Source organism: Trichomycterus rosablanca, chromosome 9, assembly GCF_030014385.1.
Source record: "Trichomycterus rosablanca isolate fTriRos1 chromosome 9, fTriRos1.hap1, whole genome shotgun sequence".
Taxonomy (NCBI): domain Eukaryota; kingdom Metazoa; phylum Chordata; class Actinopteri; order Siluriformes; family Trichomycteridae; genus Trichomycterus; species Trichomycterus rosablanca.
The window spans coordinates 14,848,338-14,870,184 of record NC_085996.1 but is presented as its reverse complement, the minus strand read 5'-3'; the positions used below and the strand labels follow the sequence as shown (position 1 = coordinate 14,870,184).

At 40.4% G+C, this 21,847-nt stretch overlaps 1 protein-coding gene across 1 annotated transcript in view; it reads left to right on the top strand.

The window, feature by feature from the left end:
- sash1a (SAM and SH3 domain containing 1a) overlaps positions 1-21,847 on the top strand; it is a 515,589-nt gene that overhangs the window by 421,133 nt on the left and 72,609 nt on the right. Inside the window, exon 2 of the mRNA XM_063001943.1 lies at positions 4,050-4,178. Within this exon, the coding sequence (XP_062858013.1) occupies positions 4,050-4,178 (129 nt within the window). The remainder of the gene's footprint in view (positions 1-4,049; positions 4,179-21,847) is intronic.

Here is a 21,847-nt window from a genome sequence, read left to right as displayed (position 1 = left end):
GTAGTGTTTTTAGCTGCTTTGACATTTTGACTAACTGATTGCTAACTGAATTGCCGTAGGATTGCTAGGACCGGCTTATAGTCCAAATTAACCAATAAACGTGAGCCTTTGCGAATAAAAAAGCCTTTAAAATAACATCTTACAGGGGAAAAGGCTCATTTTACGGTCTGTGATGCAATTTCTACTGGGCTTTAATTATATATAATAATATCAAACAAATAAGCAACAAATTAAACATTATAAAATGTCCTAAAACTAAGTTAAAAGTTACAATAAAAACTCAAAATATCAGTTGTGACGGGTCCTATTTGACTGAAAACAATGGGCGCAAATCAGGAACACCCTGGACAGGGTGCCAATCCATTGTAGTGATTTGGCTTTTTTAATGTATTATTATTATTATTATTATGGTTATTATATTTTCTGTATGAGTTTTCTCCCAATTCGGTCATATCCAAATGCCCAGTTGTAAACGAAATGCAGGTAGCATCTACCAAAAGTGCAAATAGTAGCACTGTGCAAGAAAAACAGAGAATATCAGTGAACTTGTATATCTATTATTAATATATAATTATAGATATATCTATTTATGTTTATGGTATTATAATAGTAATAATAATGATATTAATAATAAGCCTATGTATATGAATGGGATTGTTTGTTTATTAGGATTTTAACGTCATGTTTTACACTTTGGTTACATTCATGTCACTCATTACACAAGGTTCATCAGTTCACAAGGTTATATCAAACACAGTCATGGACAATCTAGTGTCTCCAATTCACCTCACTTGCATGTCTTTAGACTGTGGGAGGAAACCGGAGCACCCGGAAGAAACCCACGCAGACACAGGGAGAACAATGAATGGGATTAGTTAGGTATGTATTATAATAATAACAGTAATGATAGATAGATAGATAGATAGATAGATAGATAGATAGATAGATAGATAGATAGATTATTAATCCCTAAATAAATTAAGGCCTTAGTAGCAAGTTACATAAATCAAAATAGTACACACTTAAAGATTCACATTAAACAAACAAGTATCCGTATAATCACATCAGCACAAAACAACAACAGCGTCTGAGGGTACAATTGGAGGTGTAATTTTGGTATACATTGTAAGGCTGTAAAAAACGTAAGTTCTAATTTAAAAAGTGAACTACTGTGCTAATATAAAAATAATAAAAATGTGTAAAATAAATATCTATACAACTACAACTATATAAAGATGGTGATATGACAGTTGTGTAAATGATAAGGATCTCATATGTGGATCTCTATTATCCCCCGTCTCATCGTGCAGGCGCCATCGATCAGCCAGCAGAGGTCTGAATTGCAGCAGTTATAATAAAAGCCTGTTTAGCCATTGTCCTGCCCCTTATAGACACACAGCCAATCGCGTGTCTGTGTAGGCCCCTGGCTGGCTGAAAGCTTAAGATCTTAGCACTTGTGGGCTTACGCCTGCTTTGGCCATTTAAAAAATGCATTTATTATTGAATTTATTATTTTTAAATCCTTTTTAATCTTTTAAATATTTTTTTAATCCTGAATGACTGAACCATTAAAGCTTAAAATCAGAATGGAGTCAGACTGCATGCGTAATGCTAATTTTTTTATTGAAATGATTTGGATTTTTTTCAATTTATTTTTTGATATTTTTTTTATTTATGAATTTTCTCCCCTTTTTCTCCTGTCATGCTTCATCTCCACTAATGCCGATCCCTACTCTGATTGAGAAGAACGAAGCCCCCTCCGTCATGTGGGCAGCATGCCGTATGCATCTTATCACCTGCACTTTGACGAGTGCAGTGCAGCTCAGCGTTGTGTACGGAGAGACACACCCTGAGAGCACTCATTTCTCATCTCTGTGCAGGTGCCACCAATCAGCCAGCAGAGGTCGTAATTGCACCAGTCATGGTAGAGAGACCCCATCTGACTTAGTCCCGCCCATATCCGAACAACAGGCCAATTGTTGTTCATGTGGCCGCTCAGCCTCAACCGGCAGGCAGAGCTAAGATTCGATACGATGTATCTGAGATCCACGCTCTGGTTCCAGCGTGTGTTTTTACCGCTGAGCCACCTGAGCGGCCTGATTTGGATTTTTTAGATACGTCCAGGTCAGTGCCGCCTCCGAGTCGAACCCATCAGTGGTCTAGCAAATTAGTAAATTAGTAAGTCAGCTGTGTCAGACTAATTGCTTTGAAATTATATATTTGTGACTGGTCTACCAAGAAAGTAATGGGTAAATTACACATTTGGGTTCACGTATCAGAACGATGCCTGACTGCACCTGAAATCGGCCATAAAAGGTGTAGCCCTAAACACCCAGTTATAAATAATAACATCATATCACTTAGGATGAGTTTTAAGGCACCAGCTAGGCTAGTGACACAATCTGCAACCCATCTAAACACATACAGAGTCATATTCTCACATCCACTAGCTGACCTCATAGCCAGGCAGCACCACAGCTGGATCTACACACTCAGACAGCTGTAGGGTCAGCACTGGTCATTGTGCGGAGTGTACGTATGTGTGTCCGTGCCTGCTTTTGAATGTGTAAATAATTGAGACTGTGTGTATAGGAGAACGCCAGCGTTCATTACTCAAGTGATTTCATTCCCGTCGCAGCAGGAACGTACAGACACAGTGTTATGAATAAACAGTGATGGAGTAACGTACAGTAGGTTCCAGGTTCCAGCTGAACGATGTTAAAGAAGAGGATGAGAAGAATGTGGACAGACGGTGTTTGTGTTTAATTATTGGGCTTTTCTCACTCGCGGCAGGAATGTGCAGTGTTTTGTATTAATTAAGGGTGTCTTTGCACATGTTTGTGGTGTGTGTGTGTGTGTGTGTTGGAGTAAAAGAGACAACATTCTTTAGTTAACGTGGGTCGGTCGGTTTTCCTTGCAGCAAGCTAAATTAAAACCGCATGCCTGTAATAGTCTTCACACCCTTGGAGTGCAAACATGACTGTAGGGTCACATGATAATTGCTAAAATGATGGTATTGATGATTTGGAATTCAGATTTTTTAAGCTCCACTTACCATATAGGAGCACTTTGTAGTTCTACAATTACTGACTGTAGTCCATATATTTCTCTACATACTTTTTTAGCCTGCTTTTACCCTGTTCTTCAATGGTTAGGACCCCCACAGGACCACCACAGAGCAGGTATTATTTAGGTGGTGGATCATTCTCAGCACTGCAGTGACACTGACATGGTGGTGGTGTGTTAGTGTGTGTTGTGCTGGTATGAGTGGATCAGACACAGCAACCATGTCCACTCACTGTCCACTCTATTAGACGCTCCTACCTAGTTGGTCCACCTTGTAGATGTAAAGTCAGAGACGATCGCTCATCTATTGCTGCTGTTTGAATGGGTCATCATCTAGACCTTCATCAGTGTTCACAGGACGCAGCCTACAGGGTGCTGTTGGCTGGATGTTTTTGGTTGGTGGACTATTCCCAGTCCAGCAGTGACAGTGAGGTGTTTAAAAACTCTTATCCACTCATACCAGCACAACACACACTAACACACCACCACCATGTCAGTGTCACTGCAGTGCTGAGAATGACCCACCACCTAAATAATACCTGCTCTGTAGTGGTCCTGGGAGAGTCCTGACCATTGAAGAACAGCATGAAAGGGGGCTAACAAAGTATGCAGAGAAGCAGATGGACTACAGTCAGTAATTGTAGAACTACAAAGTGCTTCTATATGGTAAGTGGAGCTAAATTTGTAGGTCCAATGCTCTTCCTGACTCAACCCTCCTATATATTCAGACTTGGGAAAGCACTGAGAGCTTGGGACGACTTGGGGAAAAGCAATGAGATGTGTCCCCTCGATGGCTAGGTTCACATAATGCCATATACCTTTTGTATTTATGAGCCCAGCCTGTTAGCCAGCAATAGTTATGTAACAGTTCTAAATAGTTCTAAATTAAATGCCTTAGATTACAGTAAAAATGATTACAGTTAAAGTTAAAGTTTACAGCTTGGGTCTGATCAGTGTTCCTGTCTCGCTGTGTGTATTTGCAGGATGGATCTTTGGGTAACATTGATGACCTAGCGCAGGAGTACTCAGAATACTACAACGCGTGTTTCAGTGACGTCAGCGAGCGTATGGAGGAGCTGCGCCGGCGTCGTGTCTCCCAGGAAATAGAGATGGTAAGTTTCTCACAATGAAAGATGAAATACCTTTCCGCAGGGTATTAAACACAGCGCCGACTTTCTCAGGCCGTATTTATCCTTCCAGCTGTTTGCCACATGTTAGCCGAGGCGCTTGTGACGACGTATCGTGGAACAGATGGTGTTTAATGATGTACATCTAAACACTGTAGACTTTGGAAGCCCTACTGAAGGGTTTTTCTGGAAACCATTAACGTGGTCAGATTTTTAAGACTCCTTGTGAAATATTTTAGAGTCTTTTAGAAAATTAGACGCCCCTATCGGCCACGAATGGCAATGCCTGCAGCAAACAAAACTGTCCACTAGTCTGCTGGGTGGAAAGACCAGACTAATAAGTGGGTGGGGTCTACAATGCTGTGTAAGGACCATGGTTGGTGGCCCATGGCACCTGTACAGGGGTGGGGGAATGCAGGGATTGTTGCATTTTTAGCCAACAGCATTAACCAATCAATATTTAGTTATTAGTTAATAAGATAATCATTAATGCTGCTAATCTTAACAAAATATTGCAAATAATGTAGATCTTTCACTAATTGTGAAAAGATTTACAGAATTTTGAAAAATCTCAATCTGAGTAAGGCAGGCCAGGAACTCCTGTTAAATGAGTGTGACCTTTGATCCCTAAGATGGTTAAGGATATACTGTACTTTCATTAAAACTGGATTTACTTTCATGTTTGTGACATACCCTCGAGATTTAGTTAAAAGCCAGCTTTTCAAAGTAGAGACTGTTATTGCCACAACTTAAAGAAACTGGAACTGATTTAACCATACTGTCTAGTGAACAGAATTATGGGAAGGCACTGGGAAACTGTTGCATTTGGAGAATCTGAAAGCCACCAAAACCAAAGAAGAAATGTGAAGTGAAAATGAAAGGTAGCATTTTCCAGAAATCTCAATCGGTGTAACTAAGGCAGGCCAGAAACTACTCTTGAATGTGAGTGACCTTTGAACCCCCAGATGGCAAAGGATATACTTTCATAAACAATGGATTTACTTTCACTTTTGGGACGAGATTACTTACTTGACATACCCCAAGGTTTTGTTAAAAGCCAGCGTTTTTAAGTGACATTGCTATTCTTAACACAAGATTGCAATGAATTTAGATCTTTCACCATCTACAGTGCATAATATTGTGAAAAGATTTACAGGATCTTGAGCCCTCAAATGGTGAAGGATATAATTACATATTAAATTATAAACTAATAATTTAGCTTCACTTGTGTGACAAGTTTAAAAAAGCTCTTACTTGACATACCCTTGAGATTTTGTAAAAAAAAAAAAAAAAACAGCCTTTTAAAGTAGAGACTGTTATTGCCACAAAGGAGGTCCAACTTTAACCTAAAGAAACTGCACCCGATTTTAAATGCATTGCACCATACTGTCCAGTGAACAGAATTGTGGGAAGGCACTGGGAAACTGTTACATTTGGAGAATCTGAAAACCACCAAAACCAAACAGGAAGTGTGAAGTGAAAATGCAAGGTAGCATTTTCCAGAAATCTCACTCTGTTGAATGTGAGTGATCTTTGAACCCTCAGATGGTGAAGGACATACTTTAAAAATTTATATACTTTCACTTTTGTGACAAGATTAGAAAAGCCCTTAACTTGAACGTACCACAAGGTTTTTTGAAAAGCAAGCCTTTTAAAGTGGCATTGCTATTGTTAACATTGCAAATAATGTAGATCTTTCACCATTTACAGTACATAATATTGTGAAAAGACTTACATAATTTTGAGAAATCTTATTCTACGAAAGGCAAGGCTAGAAATAACTGTTGAATGTGTGACCTATTGTGACTTTTGTCATCTTTTGTGACAAGATTAGAAAAGCTCTACTCTTGACATACACTGAGATTGTATAACCTTTAAAAGTAACATTGCTATTCTTAACAAAAGATTGCAACGCATGTAGGTGTTTCACCATCTACAGTGCATAATATTGTGAAAAGATTTAAAAACTTAAAGCAACTGCAATTGATTTCAAATGCATTGCACCATACTGTCTAGTGAACAGAATTGTGGGAAGGCACTGGGAGACTGTTGCGTTTGGAGAATCTGAAAGCCACCAAAACCAAACAAGAAGTGTGAAGTAAAAATGAAAGGTAGCATTTTCCAGAAATCTCAATCAATGTAACCAAGTCAGGCCAGAAACTGCTGCTGAATGTGTGTGACATTCGAACCCTCAGATGGTGATGGACATACTTTAAAAATGCATTTAACTTGACAGCCCCCAAGGCTTTGTGAAAAGCCAGCATTTTAAAGTGACATTGCTATTGTTAACACAAGATTGCAATGAATTTAGATCTTTTACCATCTACAGTGCATAATATTGTGAAAAGATTTGCAGAATCTTGAGAAATCTCAATCTGCTGAATGTGTGTGATTTAGGAGCCCTCAGATGGCAAAGGATATACTTACTTAAAAAATTTTGTGCCAAGCTGAGATTTTGTGAAAAACCAGCCTTTAAAAGTAACATCGCTATTCTTAACAAAAGATTGCAGATAATTTAGGTCTTTCACCATCTACAGTGCATAATATTGTGGAAAGATTTGCAGAATCTTAAGATACACTACTATTGAATGTGTGTGACACATACTTTTGTTTTGTGATTATTATTAAGTTTAGAATAGCTCTTGGCTTGACATACCCTGAGATTTTGTGACAAGCCAACCCTAAAAAGTAACATTGCTATTCTCAACAAAAGACTGCAATGAATTTTGGTCTTTTACTATTTACAGTGCATTTTGCACTAATATTTGCACTAATATTGTGAAAAGATTAACGGAAAATACAATCTCTGTCTGAGGCAGGCTAGAAACTACTGTTAAATGTATGACCTTTTGTGACTTTTTTAAATCTTTTGTGAACCAGGATTTTGTGAAAAAGCCATCCTTTAAAAGTAATGTCAGTATTCTTTTTTTTTTTTTTTTTAATAATTTAGCGCGTCCAGTTTCACCCCATCAATCATCCTCTCACTAATACCGGTCCCTGCTCCTGATTGGGGCTGACGAGGCCGTTCCACGCCTCCTCCGACACGTGCACAGCCAATCGACCGTCTTATCACCCACACTTGACGAGTGCAGCGCGGCAGAGCACCGTGCACGGAGGATCACACACTCCACCGCACCCCCTCCTGTCTCCATGCAGGCACCACCGACCAGCCAGCAGAGGGCGCAACCGCCCCAGTCCTGAGAGAGTATCCCCTCCGGTCTCAAATCCCACCCCCCCACCTGAACAACATGCTAATTGTTGTTCATATAGCCGCCCAGCCTTGACCGGAGAAGGCAGAGCTGGATTCGAAACGACGCACCTTCGAGATCCAGCTCTGGTTGCAGCACGTGTCTTTTACCGCTGCGCCACGTGAGCGGCAATGTCACTATTCCTAATAAAAGATTACAGATAATTTAGATTTTTTACCATTTACAGTGCATAATATTGTGATAAGATTTGCATGATCTTTAGATATCTCAATCTGTGTATTCAGGCCAGAAACTACTGTTGAATATGTGTCACCTTTGAGGCCTCAGATGGCAAAGGATATACTTTCATAAAAAATAAACTTTCACCTTTGTGACAAGTTTAGAAAAGCTCTTATTTGACAATAGCTGACCTTTACATTAACATTGCTATTCTAAACAAAAGATTGCACCGCCCAGGTGGCACAGCGTTAAAACACATTAGCGCACCAAAGCTGACATTTCGAACTCATGGGTTCAAATCTCAGCTCTGCCATTCGGCTGGGCTGGGAGGCTATATGAACAACGATTGGCTTGTTGCTTATACAGAGTGGAAAAGCCGGATAGGGACTCTTTCATGGCTGATGCAGTTACGATCTCTGCTGGCTGATTGATGCCGCCTGCACAGAGACAGGGAAAGTGTGCGTTGATCAGGGTGTGTCTCTACGTACACAAAGCTGATCCGCATATGAACTAGCCTAGTGTGGGTGAGAAGATGCAGTCGGCTACTGCACATGTGTCGGAGGGGTGCGTGTTAGTTTTGTTCTTTTCAATCAGAAGGGGATCGGCATCAATGGAGAGGAAGCGTAATGCAATCGGGAAATTGGACACGCTAAAGTTGGGAGGAAAAAGGAGAAAATGCATAAACAAAATTATATATAAAAAACAATAAAAAAAAACAAAAGATTGCACATAATTTGGGTTTTTCACCATTTACAGTGCATAATATTGTGAAAAGATTTACAGAATTTTAAAAAATCTTCGTAAGGCAGGGTAGAAACTACTGTTGAATGTGCAACCTTTTGTGACTTTTTTTATCTTTTGTGACAAGATTATATAACAAGAAAAGACTTAAACATAACACCGATCATGCCATAAATAACACAATTAAGTGTATAAAGTGGCATAAAAAAAATCAAATAAATTAATTAATAAATGTGACAAGATTAGATATGTTCCCCAGGATTTTGTGAAAAAGTCAACCTTTAAAAGTAATGTTGCTATTTTTAACAAAAGATTGCAAATACCATCTACAGTGCATAATATTGTGAAAAGATTTGCATAAACTTCAGATATCTCAATCTGTGTATTCCTACCAGAAACTACTGTTGAATGTGTGTGACCTTTGAGGCCTCAGATGGCAAAGGATGTACTTCCATATAACAAATAATTTAGCTTCACTTTTGTGACAAGTTTATAAAAGCTCTTGCTTGACATACCCCAAGAATTTGTGAAAAGCCAACCTTTAAAAGTAGAGACTGTTATTGCCACAACTTAAAGCAACTGCTACTGATTTAAAATGTATTGCACAATACTGTCTAGTGAACAGAATTGTGGGAAGGCTCTGGGGAAATGTTGCATTTGGAGAATCTTAAAGCCACCAAAACCAAACGAGAAGCGTGAAGTGAAAATGAAAGGTGGCATTTTCCAGTCAGGCTGTGGTTACTGACCCGCCTTACATCTGGTCTAATAAACAACCTCACAACGAATCAAAAGTCAGGTTCACTTTACTAATTAATCTAAATAATTATGATGTGTCTAGCATCCTGCTAGCAGTATACGTTTCTTGAAGGAGCGTTAATGATGTTGCTGTTTTTACTGCTATGTTCGTTAACATAGTGTCAGGCACACTGTGGAGTTCATTTAGTGCAGAGTGCACGAGACGACAGCATGGTAATGAACGTGCCGGGCCAGAGCCTCTGTACATGTGTGTACACATCACAGCCTAGCACTAGCATGTTAGTAATAGTGGATTAGTGATTAGTAATGACATGGAACTAATTAAAATTCTGTTGGTGCAAATAACACCATGTACTTTGATTTGCTGTCGCTAGTGTTATCGCTTACATTTAATCATTGAAGTTTTCAGTTTCACGCACACTTTCTATAAACATGCTATTAATTAAAAGCTGCTGGAACATAGGTGTCACTGTCCACAGTCAAGCAGGCTTTACATAGCCATGATCCACTTTAAGGCTGCCATGCAAGCAAAAGGGATCTTACAAGTGTATGTAGTTTTGTGATTCTAACAGAAATTAAACATTAATTGACATTAATGTTATACAGTAAGTATTACATTTTGGAGATACACTATATTGCCAAAAGTATTTACTCACCCATCCAAATCATTGAATTCAGGTGTTCCAATCACTTCCATGGCCACAGGTGTATAAAACCAAGCACCTAGGCATGCAGACTGCTTCTACAAACATTAGTGAAAGAATGGGTCGCTCTTAGGAGCTCACTGAATTCTAGCATGGTACCGTGATAGGATGCCACCTGTGCAACAAGTCCAGTCGTGAAAAAAAATTGCTACTAAATATTCCACAGTCATCTGTCAGTGCTATTATAACAAATTGGATGCAATTGGGAACGGCAGCAACTCGGCCACGAAGTGGTAGGCCACTTGAAATGACAAAGCGGGGTCAGCAGATGCTGAGGGGCATAGTGTGCACTGTTTAATCACAATAAAAATTGCTTTATAAATGATACATTGCTCACCTGTGATAAAGAAAATCTATCTTGTCCCGGCTTGGAGATCTTTCACATCCTCAACCATTAATCCATTAGTGTTATGAAATAAAACAAAGTACTTTGTTTCCCGTTTAGCCACAGATGTCCTCTTCAAAATCCAGCGGGATTTAATAATCTTAAAACATGATAGAACTTTAACGGAAAATCTCAAGTCAATTCTAATTGGTCCATCGTGTTTGATTCACACCTACATATTCCGGTTGTAGACACTTTGAACGACACGACGTAAATTGAGATGTGTCACGTATTTTAAATGTTTGTATAGTGCTGTTAAACAAGCCGGATCGGATTGGTATCGGCAGATACTCAATTTGCAGTATCGGTATCGGACATACAAAATGGTATCGAGCCAGTCCTAGTTGCGAGCTGAAAAAAATGCAGAGAAATATAATAATAATTAAATAAATAAGTGTTATCAGGCACATTTACTTGTTACATCTTGTAAACCACAGCGTTGTTTTGTTTGTGTTTCGTTTTGATGCATTGTTCGTGTTGCCTGGGTCATGGTGAAAATCACAGACAAAATGTGGGTCATTTGAAAAACCCTGAAAAGTGTGAACTGTAGAGCGATCTTACCACTTTGAAATCATGTAGCGTGAAGCATAACAAGCTCATGGTCAGCTGTCCACATACTTTTGGCCATTGCTGTTTTAACTTGAATCTCAGACATACAAAAATTCAAAAAATCTAAAAATGGGAACATTTCATCATCGGTTTTGACTTCTCTTAAAAGAGTTAATCATGGAAATCGAAGTTGGCACCCCACCATGACCAAAAGAACCAATCCCTTTGCTCTCAGCATGAGGGCACAATTACTGTGTGGGTTTTATTGAGTACATATGTGCGTTCGCCCTTTGCCCATATTATTGGTCTAGAGTTGGTCTAGATATCTCATCGGGGCAGAACCCTGGAGGAAATGCTAAACTGTCAAAACTTGTTTCTCAGACTTAGATTCAAGTTAGGAGGCTAAAGTAAAGCTGTGTTAGCATCAGGGATGTAACGATACACTCTACCCACGATGCGATGGGATTCACGATACTGGGTTCACGATACGATTTTTCCCCCGATTTTTTCCAAACTAAAATTGAAGACAAATTATGACAAAGTTTTATTTTATTATTTCTCTTTGAAAAACACAATAAAATACTGTATTTGTGCTTATCTTTTATTTATCTATATAATGAATGCCCTTTTATTTCTCAGGTAGGTACAAACTATGCAAAACAATTTTGAATTAAGCCCAATTTAGCTGAAAATCCCCGAATTTGGCAACCAGGCGTATAGCGCCAGTGGCGTCATCAAGGCGAGGTGTATAGCACCAGTGCCCTCTGCTGTTAAGTAAATATCGATTCATTTTACATGTCAAATCGATTTTAATTGTGACATTTTTGAATCGGTTATTAACTGTATTGCGGTGAATCGTTACATCCCTAGTTACATACATACATCCCCATTGTATTTCTTCTAGCATTAACCTACAGTGGGGACCAAAAGTCAAATCATTAGTAAAAAACATCATGTTTTTTAAACCTAATATAACTTAAAACAAAAAAAAGGGAAGGGAGTGCTGACTGTCCTCCATGGTCACCTACCTAAACCCCAGTGAGCATATTTGGGGGCTTTTGAAGAGAAAGCCAAGCATTGTAGTTGTCATTTCAGCTCTATATGATTATATATTGGGAACGAAACAGTGTTTCTCTATGAAGATGGTGCAACACAACACAAGTGCAAAAACAACAGTACAATAAATACAGGGGGCATATTCAAACCTAAATTAATGAGGGCATGGGACCAAAAGACAAGTGTAGTGTTAGCCAGTACATGGTACTGAGTAATGTGTGTATTTTTGGAGCTGTCAGAGTCCAGGGAGCCAGACTGTGGTGGATGGGAGTGAGTGTGAGTGCTTTTATGCAAACTGATGTAGAATTAAGACTGAATACAAATTGAAAAATTTAGGGTTAAAGGCCTTGCTCAGGGGCCTAACAGTGGCAGCTACAACACAGCTTTGTGTGTATATGTGTGCGAGTTTGTGAGTGTGCGTATGTTAGAGCGTTTGTGTATGAGGGTATGAGTGTGTGTGAGTTTGTGTATGTTAGTGTGTGTACGTTTGTTAGTGTATTTGGTTGTGTGTGTATGTGTGATTTTGTGTATGTTAGTGTGTTTGTGTGTGAGTTTGTGAGTGTGCGTATGTTAGTGTATATGTGTAAGAGTTTGTGTATGTTTGTGTGTGTGTTAGTGTGTGAGGGAGTTTGTGTATGTTAGTGTGTGTATGTTAGTGTGTGTATGTTTGTGTGTGTGTATGTTAGTGTGTGTGTGAGAGTGTGTGTATATTAGTGTATGTTATTGTGCATATGTTTTTGTGTGTATGTTAGTGTGTGTGTGAGAGTGTGTGTATATTAGTGTGTGTATGTTAGTGTGCATATGTTTTTGTGTGTGAGAGATTGTGTATGTTAGTGTGTGATATTGTCAGTGTGCATACCAGCACAACACACACTAACACCATGTCAGTGTCACTGCAGGGCTGAGAATGATTCACCACATAAATAATACTGCCCTGTGGTGGTCCTGTGGTGGTCCTGTGGGGGTCCTGACTATTGAAGAACAGGGTGAAAGCAGGCTAAAAAAGAAGTATGTAGAGAAACGGATGGACTACAGTCAGTAATTGTAGAACTACAAAGTGCTTCTGTATGGTAAGTGGAGCTAATAAAATGGACAGTGAGTGTAGAAACAATGAGATGGTATATATATATATATATATATATATACAGTGTATCACAAAAGTGAGTACACCCCTCACATTTCTGTAAATATTTCATTATATCTTTTCATGGGACAACACTATAGACATGAAACTTGGATATAACTTAGAGTAGTCAGTGTACAGCTTGTATAGCAGTGTAGATTTACTGTCTTCTGAAAATAACTCAACACACAGCCATTAATGTCTAAATAGCTGGCAACATAAGTGAGTACACCCCACAGTGAACATGTCCAAATTGTGCCCAAATATGTCGTTGTCCCTCCCTGGTGTCATGTGTCAAGGTCCCAGGTGTAAATGGGGAGCAGGGCTGTTAAGTTTGGTGTTTTGGGTACAATTCTCTCATACTGGCCACTGGATATTCAACATGGCACCTCATGGCAAAGAACTCTCTGAGGATGTGAGAAATAGAATTGTTGCTCTCCACAAAGATGGCCTGGGCTATAAGAAGATTGCTAACACCCTGAAACTGAGCTACAGCATGGTGGCCAAGGTCATACAGTGGTTTTCCAGGACAGGTTCCACTCGGAACAGGCTTCGCCAGGGTCGACCAAAGAAGTTGAGTCCACGTGTTCGGCGTCATATCCAGAGGTTGGCTTTAAAAAATAGACACATGAGTGCTGCCAGCATTGCTGCAGAGGTTGAAGACGTGGGAGGTCAGCCTATCAGTGCTCAGACCATACACTGCTCACTGCATCAACTCGGTCTGCATGGTCATCATCCCAGAAGGAAGCTGATGCACAAGAAAGCCAGCAAACAGTTTGCTGAAAACAAGCAGTCCAAGAACATGGATTACTGGAATGCCCTGTGGTCTGACGAGACCAAGATAAACTTGTTTGGCTCAGATGGTGTCCAGCATGTGTGGCGGCGCCCTGGTGAGAAGTACCAAGACAACTGTATCTTGCCTACAGTCAAGCATGGTGGTGGTAGCATCATGGTCTTGGGCTGCATGAGTGTTGCTGGCACTGGGGAGCTGCAGTTCATTGAGGGAAACATGAATTTCAACATGTACTGTGACATTCTGAAACAGAGCATGATCCCCTCCCTTCGAAAACTGGGCCTCATGGCAGTTTTCCAACAGGATAACGACCCCAAACACAACCTCCAAGATGACAACTGCCTTGCTGAGGAAGCTGAAGGTAAAGGTGATTGACTAAACCCAATTGAGCACCTGTGGCGCATCCTCAAGTGGAAGGTGGAGGAGTTCAAGGTGTCTAACATCCACCAGCTCCGTGATGTCATCATGGAGGAGTGGAAGAGGATTCCAGTAGCAACCTGTGCAGCTCTGGTGAATTCCATGCCCAGGAGGGTTAAGGCAGTGCTGGATAATAATGGTGGTCACACAAAATATTGACACTTTGGGCACAATTTGGACATGTTCGCTGTGGGGTGTACTCACTTATGTTGCCAGCCATTTAGACATTAATGGCTGTGTGTTGAGTTATTTTCAGAAGACAGTAAATCTTCACTGCTATACAAGTTGTACACTGACTACTCTAAGTTATATCCAAGTTTCATGTCTATAGTGTTGTCCCATGAAAAGATATAATGAAATATTTGCAGAAATGTGAGGGGTGTACTCACTTTTGTGATACACTGTATATATATATATATATATATATATATATATATATATACACAGTGGGGGAAATAAGTATTTGATCCCCTGCTGATTTTGTAAGTTTACCCCCTTACAAAGACTTGAACAGTCTATAATTTGTATGGAAGGTTTATTTTAACAGAGAGAGACAGAATATCAACAAAAAATCCAGAAAAAAAACATTAAATAAAAGTTATAAATTAATTTGTATTTAATTAAGGGAAAATAAGTATTTGATCCCCTACCAACCAGCAAGAATTCTGACCCCCACAGACCGGTTATGTGCCCATGAGGCACACAAATTAGTCCTGTCCCTGTATAAAAGACTCCTGTCACAGAATCAGTTTCTTCCATTCAAATCACTCGACCACCATGGGCAAGACCAAAGAGCTATCAAAGGACGTCAGGGACAAGATTGTAGACCTGCACAAGGCTGGAATGGGCTACAAGACCATCAGCAAGAAGCTTGGTGAGAAAGAGACCACTTTTGGTGCGATAATTCGAAAATGGAAGAAATACAAGATCGCAGTCAATCACCCTCACTCTAGAACTCCATGCAAGATCTCACCTGGTGGGGTAAGAATGATTCTGAGAAAGGTGAGGTCAGTCCAGAATTACACGGGAGGAGCTTGTCAATGATCTCAAGGGAGCTGGGAGCACAGTCACCAAAAAAACCATTAGTAACACACTTTGCCGTAATGGATTAAGATCCTGCAGTGCCCGCAAAGTCCCTTTGCTCAAGAAGGCTCATGTACAGGCCCGTCTGAAGTTTGCCAATGAACACCTGAATGATTCAGAGAAAGCTTGGGAGAATGTGATATGGTCAGATGAGACCAAAATTGAGCTTTTGGCATCAACTCCACTCGCCGTGTTTGGAGGCAAAGAAATGCCCAGTGGGGATGGTGTTCTTGGGGTCATATCCAGCATTTCTCTGCTCCCAGCTCCCTTGAGATCATTGACAAGCTCCTCCCGTGTAATTCTGGACTGACCTCACCTTTCTCAGAATCATTCTTACCCCACCAGGTGAGATCTTGCATGGAGCTCCAGAGTGAGGGTGATTGACTATGATCTTGTATTTCTTCCATTTTCTAATTATCGCACCAACAGTGGTCTCTTTCTCAACAAGCTTCTTGCTGATGGTCTTGTAGCCCATTCCAGCCTTGTGCAGGTCTACAATCTTGTCCCTGACGTCCTTTGATAGCTCTTTGGTCTTGCCCATGGTGGTCGAGAGATTTGAACGGAAGAAACTGATTCTGTGACAGGAGTCTTTTATACAGGGACAGGACTAATTTGTGACACATAACCGTTCTGTGGGGGTAAGAATTCTTGCTGGTTGGTAGGGGATCAAATACTGATTTCCCTTAATTAAATAAAAATTAATTTATAACTTTTATTTAATGTTTTTTTTCTGGATTTTTTGTTGATATTCTGTCTCTCTCTGTTAAAATAAACCTTCCATAAAAATTATAGACTTTTCAAGTCTTTGTAAGGGGGTAAACTTACAAAATCAGCAGGGGATCAAATACTTATTTCCCCCACTGTGTATATATAATTGTCACACGTAATATAATTGTCACGCGTAACTAATGTTAACACATGCAGACACTAGCTTGTTGTTTACGAGTGCACGAGTCATTTTTTGCGAGTCATGAGTCTGAAGTCGCTGTGTGTGCGACTTACGTGCGCAGACTCGAGTCCCAATCTCTGGTTGGAGGACAGTTGGCATTGTGTGTATGTAAGAGTGTGTATGTATAGGTGTGAGTGTGTGCGCCTGCCTGCATGTTTATAAGTGTGGGTGTGTGTGGTGTGTTAATAACTGACTCGTGAGCACTGGGTGTTTAGGTAATGCTGGTTCTTCCTGTTCACCCACATGCCCTAATCATGGAACCCTGACCACATTCACCCACCACACCACCTACGTTCTAAACCTCTAGGTTCCTGTGTCCTGTTTAGACAGATGGACACCATGTGTGTTCCTAAAATCTCTCTCACTTTCTCTTTTTTCTGTCTTTTTATTAGTTTTTTTTTTTTAAATCAACCATTTTATTTGGGTCAGGGTCATGACGGGTTCAGTTCTACCGGAAACAATGGACGCAAGGGGAAAGAATAGCCTGGACAGGGTGCCAAACCATTGCAGGATTTCACAATATAGATTAGTGTAGATAAGTGGGTCTTAACTATGGTGCTGAGGTCACCTAGGGGGCCTGTCCTGTCATGAATGTAACCAAAGTGTGTAAAACATGACGTTAAAATCCTAACAAAATGAAATAGAAAATTATATAGGCCAATTTATGCCATGTGAAAGCGGATCTCAAAGCTACAAAGCACTCAAAATAGCAGTGTCCGAAGAAGCTAATATGTGCACTTCGAATGGTGTAGCTACACATCATGTAGACAATCACAGACAAACAATGTCCACATTGTTAAAAATGACCATAAAACGTTAAAAAGTTAATTAAAGATCGTGTCTGGCAGGTGAAAACATTTCTAATTCTTTTTTTGTGTATGGATGGAACCATGTAGCGGTTAGCTAGCAGCTTGTTACCAAAAAATGGAAGCTTGATTGTGTTGCGTTAGAAAAGATCTTTGTACAGAAGGTAGAAGTGAATAACAGAGCACTGGGGCTAAATGCCATGCTGTTAGCTATAACAATTAGCATGCCAAAAAGTAGAGCTGTGGGTTAAATTAATCAGATGCTAAGTCTGTTTCTGACATGATTACATTTAAGACTTTTCAGCGTTATTCAAAGCCAAGTTCTTTAGTGACACACTCAGACGACAGCTCGTGTTAGCTATGTGCTAACGTTCTCTACATTAAATTGCAGTATGTTACAGTATGTTTGCCAAATTAGCAAGTTGCTTTCACAATCACAATGACTTAAATAGACTCAATTTATCACAAAGCCGGTAACACAGTGTATCTACAAGAGAAAAATGCACTAACACAGAAGGTATATTGATGTAGCTTGAACTGCTAACACTAATTCAACAGCACCGGCACGTAAACATAGTGTTTGTGTGTAATTATCTCCAGTCTGCAGTCTTTTCTATGCCCATGCCATCCAGTGCTGGGAGGAACAGACTGCCTTTGTGCCCTGTGTGTGCTTGAATGTGTGTTTTGGAAGCCATTGGCAACCATGATTTAAACAGACAGCACTTTTAGTATGTGTGTCGGGTGGGCACGGTACTGAAGTTGATGCTGACCCAGCTTAGTTTTGGCAGACTACAGAATATGAAGCTCTGTCTGTTTGGGTTATGTGGGTATTGAAGGAATGACAAGGCCAGTCAGTGTGTTTGTGTGTTTTTCCCTCATGGGCATTTTGTCCAGATCTACACCACGACTTCTGATTTATTACATGGAAACTTCCGGACTTCCGGACCGAAATACTGCTAAGGGCTAAAGCAGATGAACAGTCAAATATAGTGCGTTGAATACTCAGGCTGAGATGTACACTATATTGCCAAAAGTATTCGCTCGTCTGCCTTCACACGCATATGAACTTGAGTGACATCCCATTCTTAATCCATAGGGTTTATTATGATGTCGGCCCACCCTTTGCAGCTATAACAGCTTCAACTCTTCTGGGAAGGCTTTCCACAAGGTTTAGGAGTGTGTTTATAGGAATTTTTGACCATTCTTTCAGAAGCGCATTTGTGAGGTCAGACACTGATGTTGGACGAGAATGCCTGGCTCGCAGTCTCCACTCTAATTCATCCCAAAGGTGTTCTATCAGGTTGAGGTCAGGACTCTGTGCAGGCCAGGTCAAGTTTTTTCACACCAAACTTGCTCATCCATGTCTTTGTGCACTGGTGTGCAGTCATGTTGGAACAGGATGGGGCCATCCCCAAACTGTTCCCACAAAGTTGGGAGCATGAAATTGTCCAAAATCTCTTGGTATGCTGAAGCATTAAGAGTTACTTTCGCTGGAACTAAGGGGCCGAGCCCAACTCCTGAAAAACAACCCCACACCGTAATCCCCCCTCCACCAAACTTTACTCTTGGCACAATGCAGTTAGACAAGTACCGTTCTCCTGGCAACCGCCAAACCCAGACAGAGAAACGTGATTCGTCACTCCAGAGAACACGTCTCCACTGCTCTAGAGTCCAGTGGCGGCGTGCTTTACACCACTCCATTTGACGCTTTGCATTGCGCTTGGTGATGTAAGGCTTGGATGTAGCTGCTCGGCCATGGAAACTTATTCCATGAAGCTCTCTACACACTGTTCTTGAGCTAATCTGAAGGCCACATGAAGTTTGGAGGTCTGTAGCGATTGACTCTGCAGAAAGTTGGTGACCTCTGCGCACTATGCGCCTCAACATCCACTGACCCCGCTCTGTCATTTTACGTGCCTACCACTTGGTGGCTGAGTTGCTGTCGTTCCCAATTGCTTCACTGAAATTTACTGAGCTCCTGTGAGCGACCCATTCTTTCACAAATGTTTCTAAAAGCAGTCTGCATGCCTAGGTGCTTGGTTTTATACACCTGTGTCCATGGACGTGATTGGAACACTTGAATTCAATGATTTGGATGGGTGAGTGAATACTTTTGGCAATATAGTGTAGCCCTTCTGTGAATGACGTCTAGCTTTTAATCTTTTTAGCTTGCACCAACTCTGCTCTTTGGATAATCATACATTTCTGTCATAGCGACTACAAAGAAAAGCTAAATCCGCTCTTCCAATCCTGACGTTTGGTTTATAGTAGGCACAAAGCAAGTAAATAAACAGTAACAATAAAGACAGAGAGGGAAAATCGTCCATCTGTGGGTGTTTTACTGAAATAAAGGATGGAAGAATAAACACCAACCCCACAGTTTTCGAATACGCTGGTTCTGCTAACTGACATATGGGAGGCTGAATGTAAATAAAGCAGCTAAAGATCAGATGGAGCGGCCAGCAGCTTTTGTAATCTGCCACTGACTGGGTATTTGCTGGTAGCTAAATGCTAATAGAACAGTATTGAGAAATGTCATTGTGTTTGTACTGAATTACAGCAACACTGTCCTTTTAGAGGACAAGTGAACCCAAACCTTGGTGATGGAATGCTTCTCCCACAGCATCTTCATGTTTGCTCCTTCTCACCTGTCTGTATAAGAGACGAGACCTATAATAGATTTTATATTTTTAGATCAGGTTGAGGGCAGTGGTAACTCAGAGGTTAAGGTACTGGACATGTAATCATAAGGTTGCCAGTTAACGCCCCACCATTGCCAAGTTGTCACTATTGAGCCCCTGAGCAAGACCCTTAACACTCAATTGCTTGAACTGTATATAGTGATAATTGTAAGTTGTAGCCTAGTGGTTAAGGTACTGGACTAGTAATCAAAAGGTTGCCGGTTTAAGCCCCACCATTTCCAGGTTGCCACTGTTGGGCCTTTGAGCAAGGCCCTTAACCCTCAATTGCTCAGAATGTATACTGTAAGTTGCTTTGGATAAAAGCATCTACTAAATGCCAAAAACGTAAACAATGTAAAAATAAATGTTGGTAAACCCATACATTATATCAATAACATTATTACCAACCTAGTTCCAAATAATTTGGGACAGTCAGTAAAATGCAAATAAAAACACAAAGCAATAGAAATTTGGATATTCAGATATTTAGTAGTTTTATTTATTATATAAAACCGGCACAGTGGCTCGGTGGGTAGCACTGTCACCTCACTGCAGGAAGGTCCTGGGTTCGATTCCTAGGTGGAGTGTGTCTGTGTGGGTTTTCTCTGGGTGCTCCGGTTTCCTCCCACAGTCCAAAGACATGCAGTCAGGTTAATTGGAGATACTAAAATTGCCCTTAGATGTGTGTGTGTGTGTGGGAGCGTGTGTTAAGGTGTGTCTGTGTGTCTGCCCTGCGATGGACTAGCTCCCTGTCCAGGGTGTTTCTGTTTGCCTTGTGCCAGTTGAGACCTGGAATAGGCTCCAGAATCCCCCGCGACCCTGATTAGGATAGAAAGTGAGAGAGTGAGGGATAAATAACTGATTTTTAATTTGACGCCTGCAACACATTCCAAAAACGTTAACACAGGGACCATGTTAGATTGGGACATTTGTGAAATACCTGTTTTGGAACTTTCCACAGGTAACACATTATTCTAAAGTTCACATCATTATTAAAAGATGTAGAGAAACTGGGCAAGGTCAAAGCTGAAAACCAGTAATATTTGTTTGTGGCGTTAAATCCCTCTGCCGCACTGCATTGAAAACCAAAATGCTTTTATAATTAATATAAGTGCATGGGAATTTTTTTAGAACACGCTTGTTGGTAAACGCAGTTTGTGCTGCATCTACAAATGTAAGGACTTAAGCATATCTGAGATGGACGGCCACAAGTTGGATGCGCCACTGCAACAATGGGTCTAGTGCTAGTCTGGCCTTCCTGCTGTCTAGAACTTTCTTTCTTTGTGAACGTAGAGCACTTTGATGAGCACTATATGGTGCCAAAGACCCTAAACTGATTATATATTCTATTATATTCTATAATCGCATGCTGAAATTTGATATGCATTTGGTATTTTAACATATGGTACATTTTGTATTTTTTGTTAATAATAAATGTGCATTTTTAATATTGACATTGACAGTGACATTGCCATCAGTCCCATGAACTCCTGCACTACCAGCATAGAAATAGATCAAATTAATCAAATCTAACAATGGGTCTAATACTAGTCTGGCCTGCCTGCAGTCTAGAACTTTATTTCTATGTAAACATGGAGCAGTTTGATGAGCAGTATGGCGCCAAAGACCCCAAACTGTTGAGCAGTGTTCTATTAACCAAGAATGGCAGAAAATCCACTGTGGGAGGAAACCCACACAGACACTGGGATAGCATGCAAACTCCAAACAGAAAGAACCCAGACCACTCCCCCAGGAATTCGAACCCAGTACCTTTTTGCTGTGAGGTGACAGAGCCACCGTGCCGGTTATATATAAGAAAGACACTACTGAATATCTGAAAATCCAAACATCTGTTGCTTTGTGTTTTTATTTGCATTTTACTGACTGTCTCAACTTATTTGGAACTAGGTTGGTAATAATGTTATTAATATAATTTTTGACAATGACATTGATAATGCCATAAGTCCAATGAACTCCTTCCATACCAGCATGGAAATAGATCAAATTAATCAAATCTAACACAGGGCCTAGTGCTAGTCTGGCCTGCCTGCAGTTTGATGAGAAGTATATGGTGCCAAAGACCCCAAACTGTTGGTCAGTCTTCTATCAGCCAAGAATGGCAGAAAGTCCCTGTTAGAAATGCAACAGTTGGTGTCTGTATTTCCCAAATGATTATAGGATGT